The 12,772-nt window shown below is 37.4% G+C and overlaps 1 protein-coding gene across 5 annotated transcripts in view; it reads left to right on the top strand.

Moving 5' to 3' along the window:
• cdk8 (cyclin dependent kinase 8) overlaps positions 1-12,772 on the top strand; it is a 116,262-nt gene that overhangs the window by 54,591 nt on the left and 48,899 nt on the right. The window contains exon 1 of one of the 5 annotated variants that reach the window (XM_072263003.1): positions 11,534-11,603. The exons of the other annotated variants lie outside the window; for them this stretch is intronic. Coding sequence (XP_072119104.1) covers positions 11,592-11,603 — 12 coding nt within the window. The 5' untranslated portion in view covers positions 11,534-11,591. Of the gene's footprint in view, positions 1-11,533; positions 11,604-12,772 lie in introns of those variants that run through there. 5 annotated transcript variants of the gene reach the window in all.

The following is a 12,772-nucleotide window of genomic DNA, read 5'->3' as shown; positions in this document are numbered from 1 at the left end:
TCAGTCTCCCTCCTTTCTGCTGATTTGTCACCAACTTTGAATTGGCCAACAGCAGTGGTGTCGTCAGCAAACTTAAATATGGCATTGGAGCCATGCCTAGCCACAGTCAAAAGTGTAAATGGGTAGAGCAGCCTTGTGATGCACCTGTGCTGATGGAGATGTTGTTGCCAATTGGAACTGACTGGAGTCTAGAAGTGAGGAAATCGAGTATCCAATTGTACAAGAAAGTATTGAGGCCAAGATCTTGAAGCTTATTGATTAGTTTTGAGGGGATGATAGTGTTGAACGCAGAGCTGTAGTTGATAAAGAGCATCCTGATGTTAGCTTCTTTGGTGTCCAGATGTTCCTGGGTTGAGTGAAGAGCCAATGAAATGGTATCTGCTGTTGACCTTTTGTGCCAATAGGCAAATTGGAGAGGTTCCAAGTCACATCTCAGGGAAAAAGTTGATGTGTTTCATCACCAACCTCTCAAAATACTTCATTACTGTGGATGTAATGACGATTGTCATTGAGGCAGGTTACCACATTCTTCTTCAGCACCGGTGTGACTGAAGCCAGTTTGAAGCAGGTGGGTACCTCAGACTGCTAAAGTGAGAGGTTAAAGATATTGCTGAATACTCCAGCCAGTTGATCAGCACAGGTCTTTAGTGCTCGGCCAGGTACCCTGTGTGGGCTGGATATTTTCTATAGGTTCACCATCCTGAAGGATGATCTCACGTCGATTTCAGAGACTGAAATCATAGGGTCATTGGGGTCTGTGGAAGTTTGTGAAGCTTCCTCCATGTTTTGATGGTCAAAATGAGCACAGAAAGCACTGAGCTCATCAGGAAGTTCAGCCTTGTTGACACTTGATTTCACTTTCTAAGAGGTGATACCTTCAATCCCTGCCACAGCTGTTGAGCACCCTTCAGTGGTTCAAGTTTAGTCAGGAATTGCCACTTTGCCTGTGAGATGGCTTTCTGGAGATCGTACCTGGATCTCTTGTATCTTACTTGGTTGCTAGATCTGAATGACTCCAATCTGGCCCTTAGCAGATTGCAGATCTCTTGATTGGGGGAGACTGATTTTATGGGGACACACTTGTCTGTGACTGTCTTTATAAAGTCCGTGACAACTGTTGTGTATTCATTCAGATCCATTTCTGAGTCATTGAACATGCCCAGTTTACTGACTCAAGGCAATCCCATAGTTACTGCTCTGCCTGTCGTGACTACCTCTTCGTTGTTCTTATCTTTGGAGCCTTGTTCTTTAGTCTCTGCCTATGCGCAGTTAGAAGTCAGCCAAGTGATCAGTTTTCCTAAAATGCAGTCTAGCCATGGAACAGTTGGTATTCCATATCATAGTATAGCATTGTTCTAGTTGGGACCTCTGGTGCTACAGGTTATAAGCTGATGGTAATTGAGTGTAGATTTCTTCAGATTCCCAAAGCAGATGTTTTTAAGTTGTATTGTTAGATGCTTTCACTTTGAAATGAAATAATCAGTTCTTAAAATTTCAATCATGTACTAGTTAAGAAATCTTTCACTCACTTTGTGATATGCCCACAAGAAGAGTCTGTTGTTTTTGGCTTCTAATGTCTATTATTTCACGGGTGGTCAGAAAGAAAATCGAGGTCAAGTAGTCACGTCCCTTTTTCAAGAACACAATAGTGCTTTATCTCTTTTTCAAATATTCACCATCCTGTTTTGACTACCAGAATTTTTCTTACAGCAAGTAGTTTACTCAAGATGTCATCTCATCACATCAACCATGAAATCAAATATCTGTAGGTGTCATCCTGTTGGTTTGTACAAATTTTATTTTATGACATGAATGTATAAGCTATGCTGATGCTAAATAACAGAAGGAGAGCTGCATTATCAGCAGTGTCAATTTTCAAACATGCCTTGAGCAAGACACTTGTTTCCCGGCTGCTTATCCAAAGAGAAGGATTGCCGAAAAGAGGATATCATTGGTAATGCAAATTTTTAAAAAAATTATATATACATAGCCAAACTAGGTATTGGTTTTGTAGGTGCAAGAGAAAATGTCTGTTTCCAATGTTTTCATTTTATGACTTTAATTGTGAAACTATACTGTATAGGCAGAGGAGAGTAAATAAAAATGTTGGTAATCTCTAATCTCACAATGTTTGAGGGAGTTTGAATCATAGAATCTAACAGAGAAGACTGTCCTTGATTTTAACCTATATCCTATCTTTTAAATTAGTGTTTTAAATGCTTTTAAACCTCCTCCTCCACCTCTTGTTCCAGAAGACACATTTCTTCAAGACTGGGTACATAATTAAATATTTCTTTTAATCATGATCACTTATGTATGTCCACATGGCCATGACAAATGGAAGTAATTTTCCCTATTATTACTTCAGTAAAAATATTCATAAAATGCTTGTAATGCTGCTTGAGGAAAACCATTATTTAACATCCCAACTTTCCTCTTTAACTATTTGACGTTGTGCGCCCAATTGCATGCATCTTTCTTTTCTTAATAATATTTTAAGTAGCACTGTACCAGTGTCTTAAAATTACTTACACAAAACATCCATCGGCCTTTTATTTCTTCATAGAATTATAGATTTCATATTTGGCTGTCCTTTGTTAAACACTGTTGTAAATCAATATTAATGCTACACGATGTTGTGGCATTTGGAAGCTTTTGCATTTGAATGAGCTTAGACTTAAGCCTGACTTTACTAAAATTGCACACTTAATCATTTTGGCCCTTAATATTCTATCAGAAACTTATGATTAATTGCAAATTAAGTGAAGATATAAAACAAAATGTTAGGTAAGGATGATTTGACCCTTACTTTGAAAATCTGTCTCCGGATAAGACCTCATCAAAAGGTCAGAAATAGGTCAGGAGTAATGGAGCAAGGGCATATTAAAGTACTGTTTCATTATTGTGGGAAAACTATCTTGTTCAAATTATAGTGTAGATGATAGGTGTTTCTGGGTAGACCAAAATTGTTGCTATATCACCTTTTCTCAGATCTCTGCTTGTATTTAGACAAATGAAAATGTTCAAGTCAATAACAGTTTTCCGCTAGGTAAACTGCCCTATTTTAGCACAAAAAATAATGTGAAAATCAAGTTCATATACTTCAATAAGTATTTACACAAAGGTCAGCTACACAGAAGGGAAGACTTTGCATGTAGCTTATCCGGACTATCCTTGTGAATGGTAATTTGTTAGGTTGGTTCAAAGTGTGCGGGTAAAATGGATGAAGGTCATTTTATTTAATGAAAAGATCAGCAGTAAGGGATACAGATTGAAGGTGACTGCCAATTAACCAATGATAAGTGTGAATAGTTGTGATCGGCAATTCACAATCTGAAAGATAAAATGTTGTCTTCCAAGGTGGTATTAGATAAAGGATGGAAGGTGTGTGGTGAAATACAGAGCTTCGGGAAAAGGAACTGTGATTGAAATAACTATTGTTCTTATGAAAATTCAGTGCAGACCGTGTGACCATGTCCTGTAATTGGATATATAATTGTAAATCAAGGACTTGATCGTATATATTCAGTGGTCACTTTATTAGGTACAGGAGTGGAGCCCAGTGTGGTCTTCTGCTGCTGTAGCCCATCCACTTCAAGGTTCGATATGTTGTGCATTCAGAGATGCTTTTCAGCGCACCTATGTTGTAATGCGTGATTATTTGTGTTACTGTGTCATTCCTGTCAGCTTGAACCAGTCTGGCAATTCACCCATCTCTCTCATTAAGGAGGCATTTTCACCCACAGGTCTGCATTCACTGTATTTTTTCCCCCCGCATCATTCTTGTAACGCCTTGAGACTGTTGCACATGAAAATCCTTAGAGATCGGCAGTTTCTGAGATACTCAAATCATCCTGTCTGGCACCAACAATCATTCCATGGTCAAAGTTACTTAAATAACATTTCTTCCCCATTTTGATGTTTGGTCTGAATAACAACTGACGTCTTGACCATGTCTGTGTGCTTTTATGCATTGAGTTGCTGCCATGTGATTGGCTAATTAGATAATTGCATTAATGAACAGGTGTACCAAATAAAGTGGCCACTTTACGTGCACACTTTCTTTCCCCCTGCTCTCTAACTCCACTTAACCTAAAGAATAAATTTAATTACGATACCTGTGCATATCTGCACAAGACTGCTAAATAAAACATTTATGCATTTCTCCTAATTAGATAGAAACACCAGTTATAATTGCAGTTGAATATTATGATACTATGGTGTCTTTTGAAGAACAAAAAAAATTTCCTGGTGAACTCATTAAAATGTATGTCTGTTTGTTAATCTTGATGCTTTTTGTGAATTTCACTATCCACATTTGGATGTCATGTTTTGCAGAATGTGACACTAAACTTTTTCAAAAGTAAATTGGCAGCTTTTAGGAGTTTTTGTATATCCCAGAACCTTGAAGTGCTGTACAAAATGCACATTTCTTAAAATGTTGCAGAATAAATTTAAATTTCAATTATTTGGCCAAATTAAGTAGTTAGCTCTACTGTTGCAATAGGCTTTGCATATTTTTGAAATCACCTTGTCTTTCCTAGTTTTCCTTTGGCATGCTTCTCTGAGAAATTGCTTTATTTATAAGATAAATTTCATTTCTATTGCACTTTTTGTTTTCTGCCAGAGAGTGCATCTATTAGCTATTTTGCTGAATTGAAACAAAATCACAAGAGTGTTATCTAACAAAAAAAACAAAGATTTCAGAACTGTCATAGGTCATGTCCATCATCCTGGCTGTTGGAAGGACTAAAATTTCCATTGTGCTTTCAATCATTTCATGAAGTTTAAGTGGATAACTAGCATCTGAAGGAGCTTAACTAATTTTCTTAATCAAAATTGATTATCCTTGGTTTGCAAAGTATACATGCTTCAATTAATTTTACTTTGGAATGACTGGGTGGAGAGGATAACATAAGTGAATGCCTGAGTCAAATTTCTTTTAGAAGCAGCAAATTGACCTGATTTTAAGTTCTCCATAATGAGGAAAGTTTATTTGCGAGAGAAACTGAAACTTCTCAATGAAGATGGAAAGGTGAAAATATTTTTGATGACTTAAGGTGCAAATTTGATCACATTATTGCTCCCAAGGAGCAAATCCTACATGTGATTTAGTTGGATTTTACAGAAAAGTGCTGTGCAATCTTTCCTCAAACATTCATGAGATATCAGAATCATTACTGATGTGCAAGGGGACAGATCCAAGTCATAATTTGCCAGAACAACTGCTCTTACCATTTATTAACCAGATTTGATATCTGAATATTCGTTAACTTCATTCGAAAATGTTGATGACACTTAATGTTCTATATGATGAACTGATCAAAAAGTAAATGTCCCAAGAATTCAAATGAAGTGGCAAGTAGGCTCCATGAGATGGAGGGTAATGATCATCATGTGTTTGTTGACTGGAAACTGGATTTCTGTCAGCCTCAGGGCCAGATTCCATGCACTTTATGGTGTCACCAATGTGTGTTTAGAAATAACACAATGGATCATCACCACCACCACACATGGCTAGGATTACAAATACCAAAGATTCACCAGCTTCTGAGTAATAATGTTCATATGTCAATCCCTAATAGCCTATCCCTATTCTGAAGTAATTCTGACCAACCTGTGAATTGCTTAATGAAATTTTATATCTTGGTGCAATTACCCCTCATTTTACTAAACTCTAGAGAATATTATCCCAGATTATTCAGTATCTCCTTGTATGACAAACCAGCTACAGTATTCTTTGAACCATAAATCTTCACTATATTCCCTCTATGGCAATTGTTCTTTTGGGTAAGACTTGTATAGTCCTGCATTTAAATCCTCTCATAATAAAGGAAAACATACTCATTTGCTTCACCTCTGTCTCTGTGTTGTCCTTCAACAGCTTATGCACAAATACAACTAAGTTCCTTTGAATATTACTACCACTCAATCACTTAACATTTAAAAAGTGCTCTGCATTTTTATCATGTTCACCAAAGTGGATAAATCTGTCATTTTTCCACATTATAGTCCATCTGCTATGCTCTCATTTACTGACTTGTATCTCCTTCTCTGCATTCTCAGTCACACCTTTGCTGCTTTTCACTTTACAGGAACAGTTCCAGAACCAATAGAACTGGAGAGATGATGCTCAGATCATCCATTATTTCTGACACCACCCCTCCCAAAATTCTGGGAAATACTTTGGGATTTATCAGGTTTAACGTTCACTAATTTACATAGTTTCTCAATTCTTCATTGTCACCCTCAAAGGAACAATAAATATTGGGATAGTAAGAAATGTTGAGGAATATAGGGAATCTGTGCATTGATCTCCAAAAGAGGTTAATGTAACTTGTTAAAGTGGTTAAGAAAGCATGTGGAATAGCTTTTTTTTTAATCAGTCATAGTGCAGTACAGCATGATACAAGCCCTTTGGCCCCACCAGCGCATGCCAACTGTGGTGCCCACCATGGGTCCAGCAAATCAGTTTTCTGAATTCAGTCCATATCCCTTTAAGCCCCGCCCCTCCATGTATTTATCCAAGTACTTCTTAAATTGTAATACAGCTTCAACCACTTATTCTGGCAACTCATTCCATATACTAACCACCCTCTGAAAAAGTTTTTTGTTTTTAATATAATCTAAAATATGATTAGATATTTACATAAATTATAAAACTAGATAGAGAACTCAATTAAATAAATAACACAAAAAACATTAAACTTAATTTACTTATTGAGAAAAATGAACCAATATCACATGTATTTGTTGGAAAAAGTATGTGAACCTCTGGGGTAATGCCTTCTGCAAAAGCTATTTGGAGTCATGTGTTCCAATCAATGAGCTGAGATTGGAGGTGTGGGTTGTAGAGGTGCCCTGCACTATTTAAAAAAAAAAGACACATAAAGTCAGGTTACTGACGGAGCCAGCTCTTCTCAAGAAAGATCTGCTTATGTGCGCCATGCCTCAATCAAAAACAGATGAGATAAGAATTGAACTTTTTGGCAGAAATGCACATGGCTTTGAATGGAGGAAAAAGGGCACTGCACACCAACACCAAAACCTCATCTCAACTGTGAAGCATAGTGGAAGGAGCATCATGGGTTGGGGCTGCTTTGTTGCCTCAAGGCCTGGACAGCTCGCAATCGTTGATGGAACAATGAATTCAAAATTGTATCAAGACATTTTACAGGTGAATGTCAGGGTAGCAGTCCGTCACCTGAAGCTTAATAGAAGTCGGATAATGCAACAAGGCAATGATCTGAATGACGAGTAAATCAACAGAATGGTTTAAAAAGAAGAAAATGCCTGTTTTGGCTGAGTCAAAGTCCTGACCTTAATCCTGTAGAAATGTTGTTGAAGCAAGCAGTTCATGCAAGGAAGCCCACGAACATCCCAGAGTTGAAGCAGTTTTGTAAAGACGAATGGCCTAAAATTCCTCCAAGCTAATGTGCAGGACTGATCAACAGTTACCGGAAGCGTTTGATTGGAGTTATTGCTGTACAAATGGGTCACATCAGTTACTGAAAGCAAAGGTGCACATACTTTTTCCAATAAATACAAGTGATGTTGGATCATTTTTCTCAATAAATAGATGAACCAGTATAATGGTTTTTGTGTTATTTATTTAATTCTGTTCCCTTTATCTAGTTTTAGGGCTTGCATGAAGATCTGATCCCATTTTAGGTCATATTTATGCAGAAATGGAGAAAATTTTACAGGGTTTATACAAACTTTCTAGCACCATTGTATTTAACATTAGCTTAATCACAGGATAATTTACAATGACCTATTCCTACTAACCAGTACATCTTTGGACTGAGTGATGAAACCGGAGCATCTGGAGGAAATCCACACTGTCAGGGGAAGAATGTACAAAGACCTTACAGATAGTGCCCGAGCTCTAATAGTGTCGCACTAACCACTCCTTAGATTCCTTTTAAAACTTTTCCCTCTCATTCTAAACTTATACCCTCTAGTTTTAGTTTCCCTTATGTTGTGAAAAAAGCTGTTACTGTCTACTTTATCAATGCCTTTCATGATTTTCATTATTTCTATGAAGAAATTCTCCTATGTTCTAATCAATAAAGATCTTGTCTGACGAGCCTCTGCTATACATAGGCTCTCTAGTACCATTCTTGTAAATAAATCTTTTTTTATACTCGTTCCAATTATCACATCTTTCCTATCATATGATGACCAAAACTACATGGTACTCCAAGTGTGGCCTCACCAACAACTTGCACATCTGCACCATAATGTTCCAACTCCAAAAATCAATGCCATGACTAATAATGACCAGCATACTAAACACTTTTTTTTGACACCCTGTCTACCTTAGACATCACTTTGAATGAATAATACACTTGTACACCTCAGTCCCACTGCTACATTACACTCCCTAGTGTCTACTGCTCATGGTAAAAGTCTTAGGCTGGTTTCACTTTCCAAAATGCATCATCTCACAATCAACTGGACCCACTTCCTTAACTAATAAAGATCCTCTTGTAATTTATGATAACCTTCACTATCAACAACACCTAATATTGTGTTATTTGCAAACTTGCTGATCAATCCTTATGCATTCACATCCAAATCAGTAAGGAAGGCAAATGCAATGTTAGCATTCATTCTGAGAGGACCAGAGTGTAAAACAAGGATGTAATGCTGATAAGGCATTAGCCAGACCATATTTGCACTATTTTGAGCAGTTTTGGGCCCTTGATATAGGAGAGAATGTGCTGACATTGGAGAGGTACCAAAGGAGGATCACAAGAATCCCAGGAATGAAATATTTAACATACAAGGAGCTTTTAATGGCTCTGAGTCTATACTTACTGGAGTTTAGGAATATAGGGGAAGGGTGGGTATTTAATTGAAACCTATTGAATATTGAAAGGACTAGATATAATGGATGTGGAATGTTTGTAAAATAGTGAGTCGTCTAAATGTAGGCTGCATTTAGAGGGATTGATTAACTGGAGATTCAGATGTAAATGTACGAAATGGGTAACTGGGTGACCATCAGGAGAGGAAAAGGAGATAGGCAACCTTTGTGATAACTTTCCTCAATGACAAGTATATTGTTTCAGATACTGTTGGGCAGATCACCGAGCAAAGGAAAGCCACAGTAGTCAAGTCTCTAGCACTGAGTCTGGCTCTGCAACTCAAGGGAAGGGTACAGGGTGGGGGGGGGAGGGTAGCGTGGGGAGAGAAGAGACAAACGGTAGTCATAAGGCATTCCTTGGTTAGGGGAACAGACGGAAGGTTTTAAGGTTCCAAGAAAAAAATTCCCAGATGATATGTTGTCTCCCAGGTGCCATTATCAGGTTATGGACCGTATTTGGATTACAGAGAGGAGGTGTTTGCTGACTTGAGACAAATTAGCATGGATCAGTCCCTATCGGCCTAACAGATGTCCCCTCAGACCATGTGAAAAGCTAGTGTAGAAATTGCAGAGGTATTTAAAACATGCTTGGCTGCGGGTGAGTTGTCAGAGGAATGGAGAATAGCTAATGTTCTTCCTTTGCTCAAGAAAGACTTTTAAGAATAAGCTACTAAATTATAGGCTGGTGAGCCTGAAGCCGGTAGTAGGTAAATTATTGCAGGATATTAGAAGTTACATAGTCTAAGTATTTGGATAGGCTGGACCTGATTTGGGATAATCAATGTGGCTTTATGCATGGTAGGTTATAACTAACCAATCTCAGAGTTTTTTTAGATAGTTACCAGGAAAGTTCATGAATGAAAGGTAGTGGATGTTGTCTTCTTGGACGTTAGAAGGCTTTTGACAAAGTTGCACATGGAAGGCCGGTCTAGAGGTTCAGTCGCTTGGCATTCAGGATGAAGTAGTAAATTAGATACAATATCAGCTTAGTGGGAGAGGCCAGAGAGTTATAGTAGATGATTGCCTCTCTGACTGAAGGAGTGTAACTGGTAGTGTGCCACAGGGACCAGTGCTGGGTCCATTGTTGCTTGTCATTTATATTAATGATTTGGATGGGGTCGTAAAGAAAGCTTTTGGCACAGTGGCCTTCATAAATCAAAGTACTGAGTACAGGAGTTGGAAGGTTATGATGAAGTTGTATAAGATAGTGGTGAGGCCAAATTTGGAGGATTGTGTACAGTTCTGGTCACCTATCTACAGGAAGGATATCAATAGCATTGAAAGAGTGTAAAGAAAATTTCCAAGGATGTTGCCAGAGCTTGTGGACCTGAATTACAGGGAAAGCCTAAATAGGTTAGGACCTTTTCCCATGGAGTGTAGGAGAATGAGGGTGATTTAATAGAGGTATACAAAATTATGAGGGTAAGTACTAATAGGCTTTTTCCACTGAAGATGGGTGAGACTAGAACTAGAGGTTCTAGGTTAAGGGTGAAAGCTGAAATTTTAGGGAGAACTACTTCACTTTGAGGGTGGTATGTGTTTAGAACGAGTTGCCAGAAGAAGCGATGGATACGGGTTCAATCACAACATATAAGAGAAATTTAGATGTATATGGATGGAAGCAGGATGGTGGGCTATGGTGCAGGTGTAGGTTGTAGGCAGATTAAAAGGTTGGAATGGACTGGACGGGCTGAAGAGCCTGTTTTTGTGCTGTAGTACTTTATGACATTATGACTCATGATGAATAGGAAAGGCCAATCTCCATTATTGAACAAAAAGGGGTTAGTGAACAAAAATTAAAAGGATCAGTTGAGAGTTCTTTTCATACAGAGATGCTACGGAACTTCCTGCTCAAAAGTTTCAGAAATCACTTTTTTAAATTAATTTACAAAATATATTCTTGGCAGAGCATGTATTCCTTGCCATTGCAAAACTGAGCATGAATCTCCTAGAACTACCTCTACCTTTCAGCAGTACCTAGATGAACACCTGGTGTGTCATTATTTACAAGGGAACAGACCTATAACAGGGAAGTTGTATCAACAAGACCTTTTCAAAATAATTTTTTTATTCAAGTATGTATACTTTATACAACCTTCAGATCTTTTCAGCTGGCATTGGCACTTTGAGTCACATGGCTGCCTCCTATGACATGTTTTTATGTTCGGTATACAGTAATTCCTTGGTGTGATGAGAAAATATTTTTTTTAATGTAACTCCTGTGCAATTAAAAAAAAATTCCTTTTGCGGTTTAAAAAAAACAACTGAACATTGTAACCCTAAGATTGATGGCTCTTGAATGTAAACAGTAATGGCCTTTACTATATGCAGGGCTACATACAATTTTTTAAGTATTGGATTTATGTTGAGAGTTATTCAGCATATTACTCCATACGCTGGCATTGAACATGGGTTTATTCTGAACACCATAAGGTGCTTATTAAGAGTATTATTTACTCAGAACATTTTCAGCATCAAGAGAAAAATGCGTATTCTGTGTTTCTGAGTAAATAATTGTTTTTGGCCTCAATTCCATCTCCAAGCAATAGTTAAGTTTTGAAGATAGTATGTAAATTTCTATTCAATATAAGCGTGAAAAGTAAACTATATAACTCACCATTACAGGCTGGCTATGAGGATTTAAGTGAAAAGCCTGCATAACTAATCTGAGTCTGGTGCTTCTGAGTTCTGGCTCTCGGACAAATGAAAGAACATCCATATGTGTGCAGTGGTAAATTCTATCTTCTCTTTTCTGTCTTAAGTTATAATACTGTGTGCCCATGTTATACCCATCACATAAATAATTTATAATATACAAATTGGCTGTGACTTTTAAGTATTTAGCCTTTCTTTAATGTCTGTCATTTACTGATGTAAATCAATTGGTATTGTTGAAGTTTGTCCTCTATTAATCACATCATCACCCGATTATTTTAACCTAGCTCATGGGAAGTCTTGGCACGCATGATACTATTTGATAGTGGGGCTAGATGAAATTATTAATAATAGAATAAATTGTTTTTTAAAAAACAACATTCTCTGTGCGCTAAAGTAACTGTATCCTATTTTGATGGTGTATAACATTGGGTGACTATTTAGAAATCAGTCTGAGAAGTTGTACATAACTTTGATCATCTTTGTGCCGTGTTTTATTTATCACTAATCTGTATCTGTACTCAGGAACATTAGTATTATCGATGTTTTAAAGCTTCAGTTAATTACTCTGTCCCTGAACTGATCTATTAAAAATTATACTGTTGCACTTTTTGCTGAATTAGCAAAGATACCTACTCATGTCGTTTTTTACTTAGCTTCTACAGTCTATTTTGCCATTCAGTGAGATAATGTCTGATATGACATGGTTGCTTCAAGTTCCTTAGTACACTTGTTAATAAGTTAATCGATCTCTGATTAAAATTAACTGTTGTCCCAGAATTAACTGCTGTTTGTGCAAGTGAGTTATAGATGTTAGGCGATATGAGGAAAGATTTCCAACTTCCCTCTTGACTAGCCTGACTCTAATTTTTAGACTACATTTTCTGGTTCTAGAACCTCTAACCAACAGAAATAATTTATCTCTCCGTACCCAATCAAGTTCTCATTAATATGTTGAAGCCTTCTATCAGTCAACCTCAATTCTCTAAAGTACAGACAGTACAATATACATCTTATGTAATATTTCCTTTCTTAAACCTTGGACAGGCACAAGTCCAAATCAGTGTACCACTTTAGATATTGTTGTTGGGGGGTGGGGGGTGGAAGAAGGAACCATGAAGTCGAGCAGAGTGATAGTGAAAGGGAATTTGATAGTAAGGAGTGCAGTTTCTAAGCGTCTAGGATGGTGTATTTCCATTCTGGTGCCAGGCCAAGGATGTTTTGTAGCAGGCACTGGACATTTTG

Source organism: Mobula birostris, chromosome 7, assembly GCF_030028105.1.
Source record: "Mobula birostris isolate sMobBir1 chromosome 7, sMobBir1.hap1, whole genome shotgun sequence".
Taxonomy (NCBI): domain Eukaryota; kingdom Metazoa; phylum Chordata; class Chondrichthyes; order Myliobatiformes; family Myliobatidae; genus Mobula; species Mobula birostris.
Note: the sequence above shows the minus strand (reverse complement) of the source record. Positions and strands in the feature narration are given on the sequence as shown.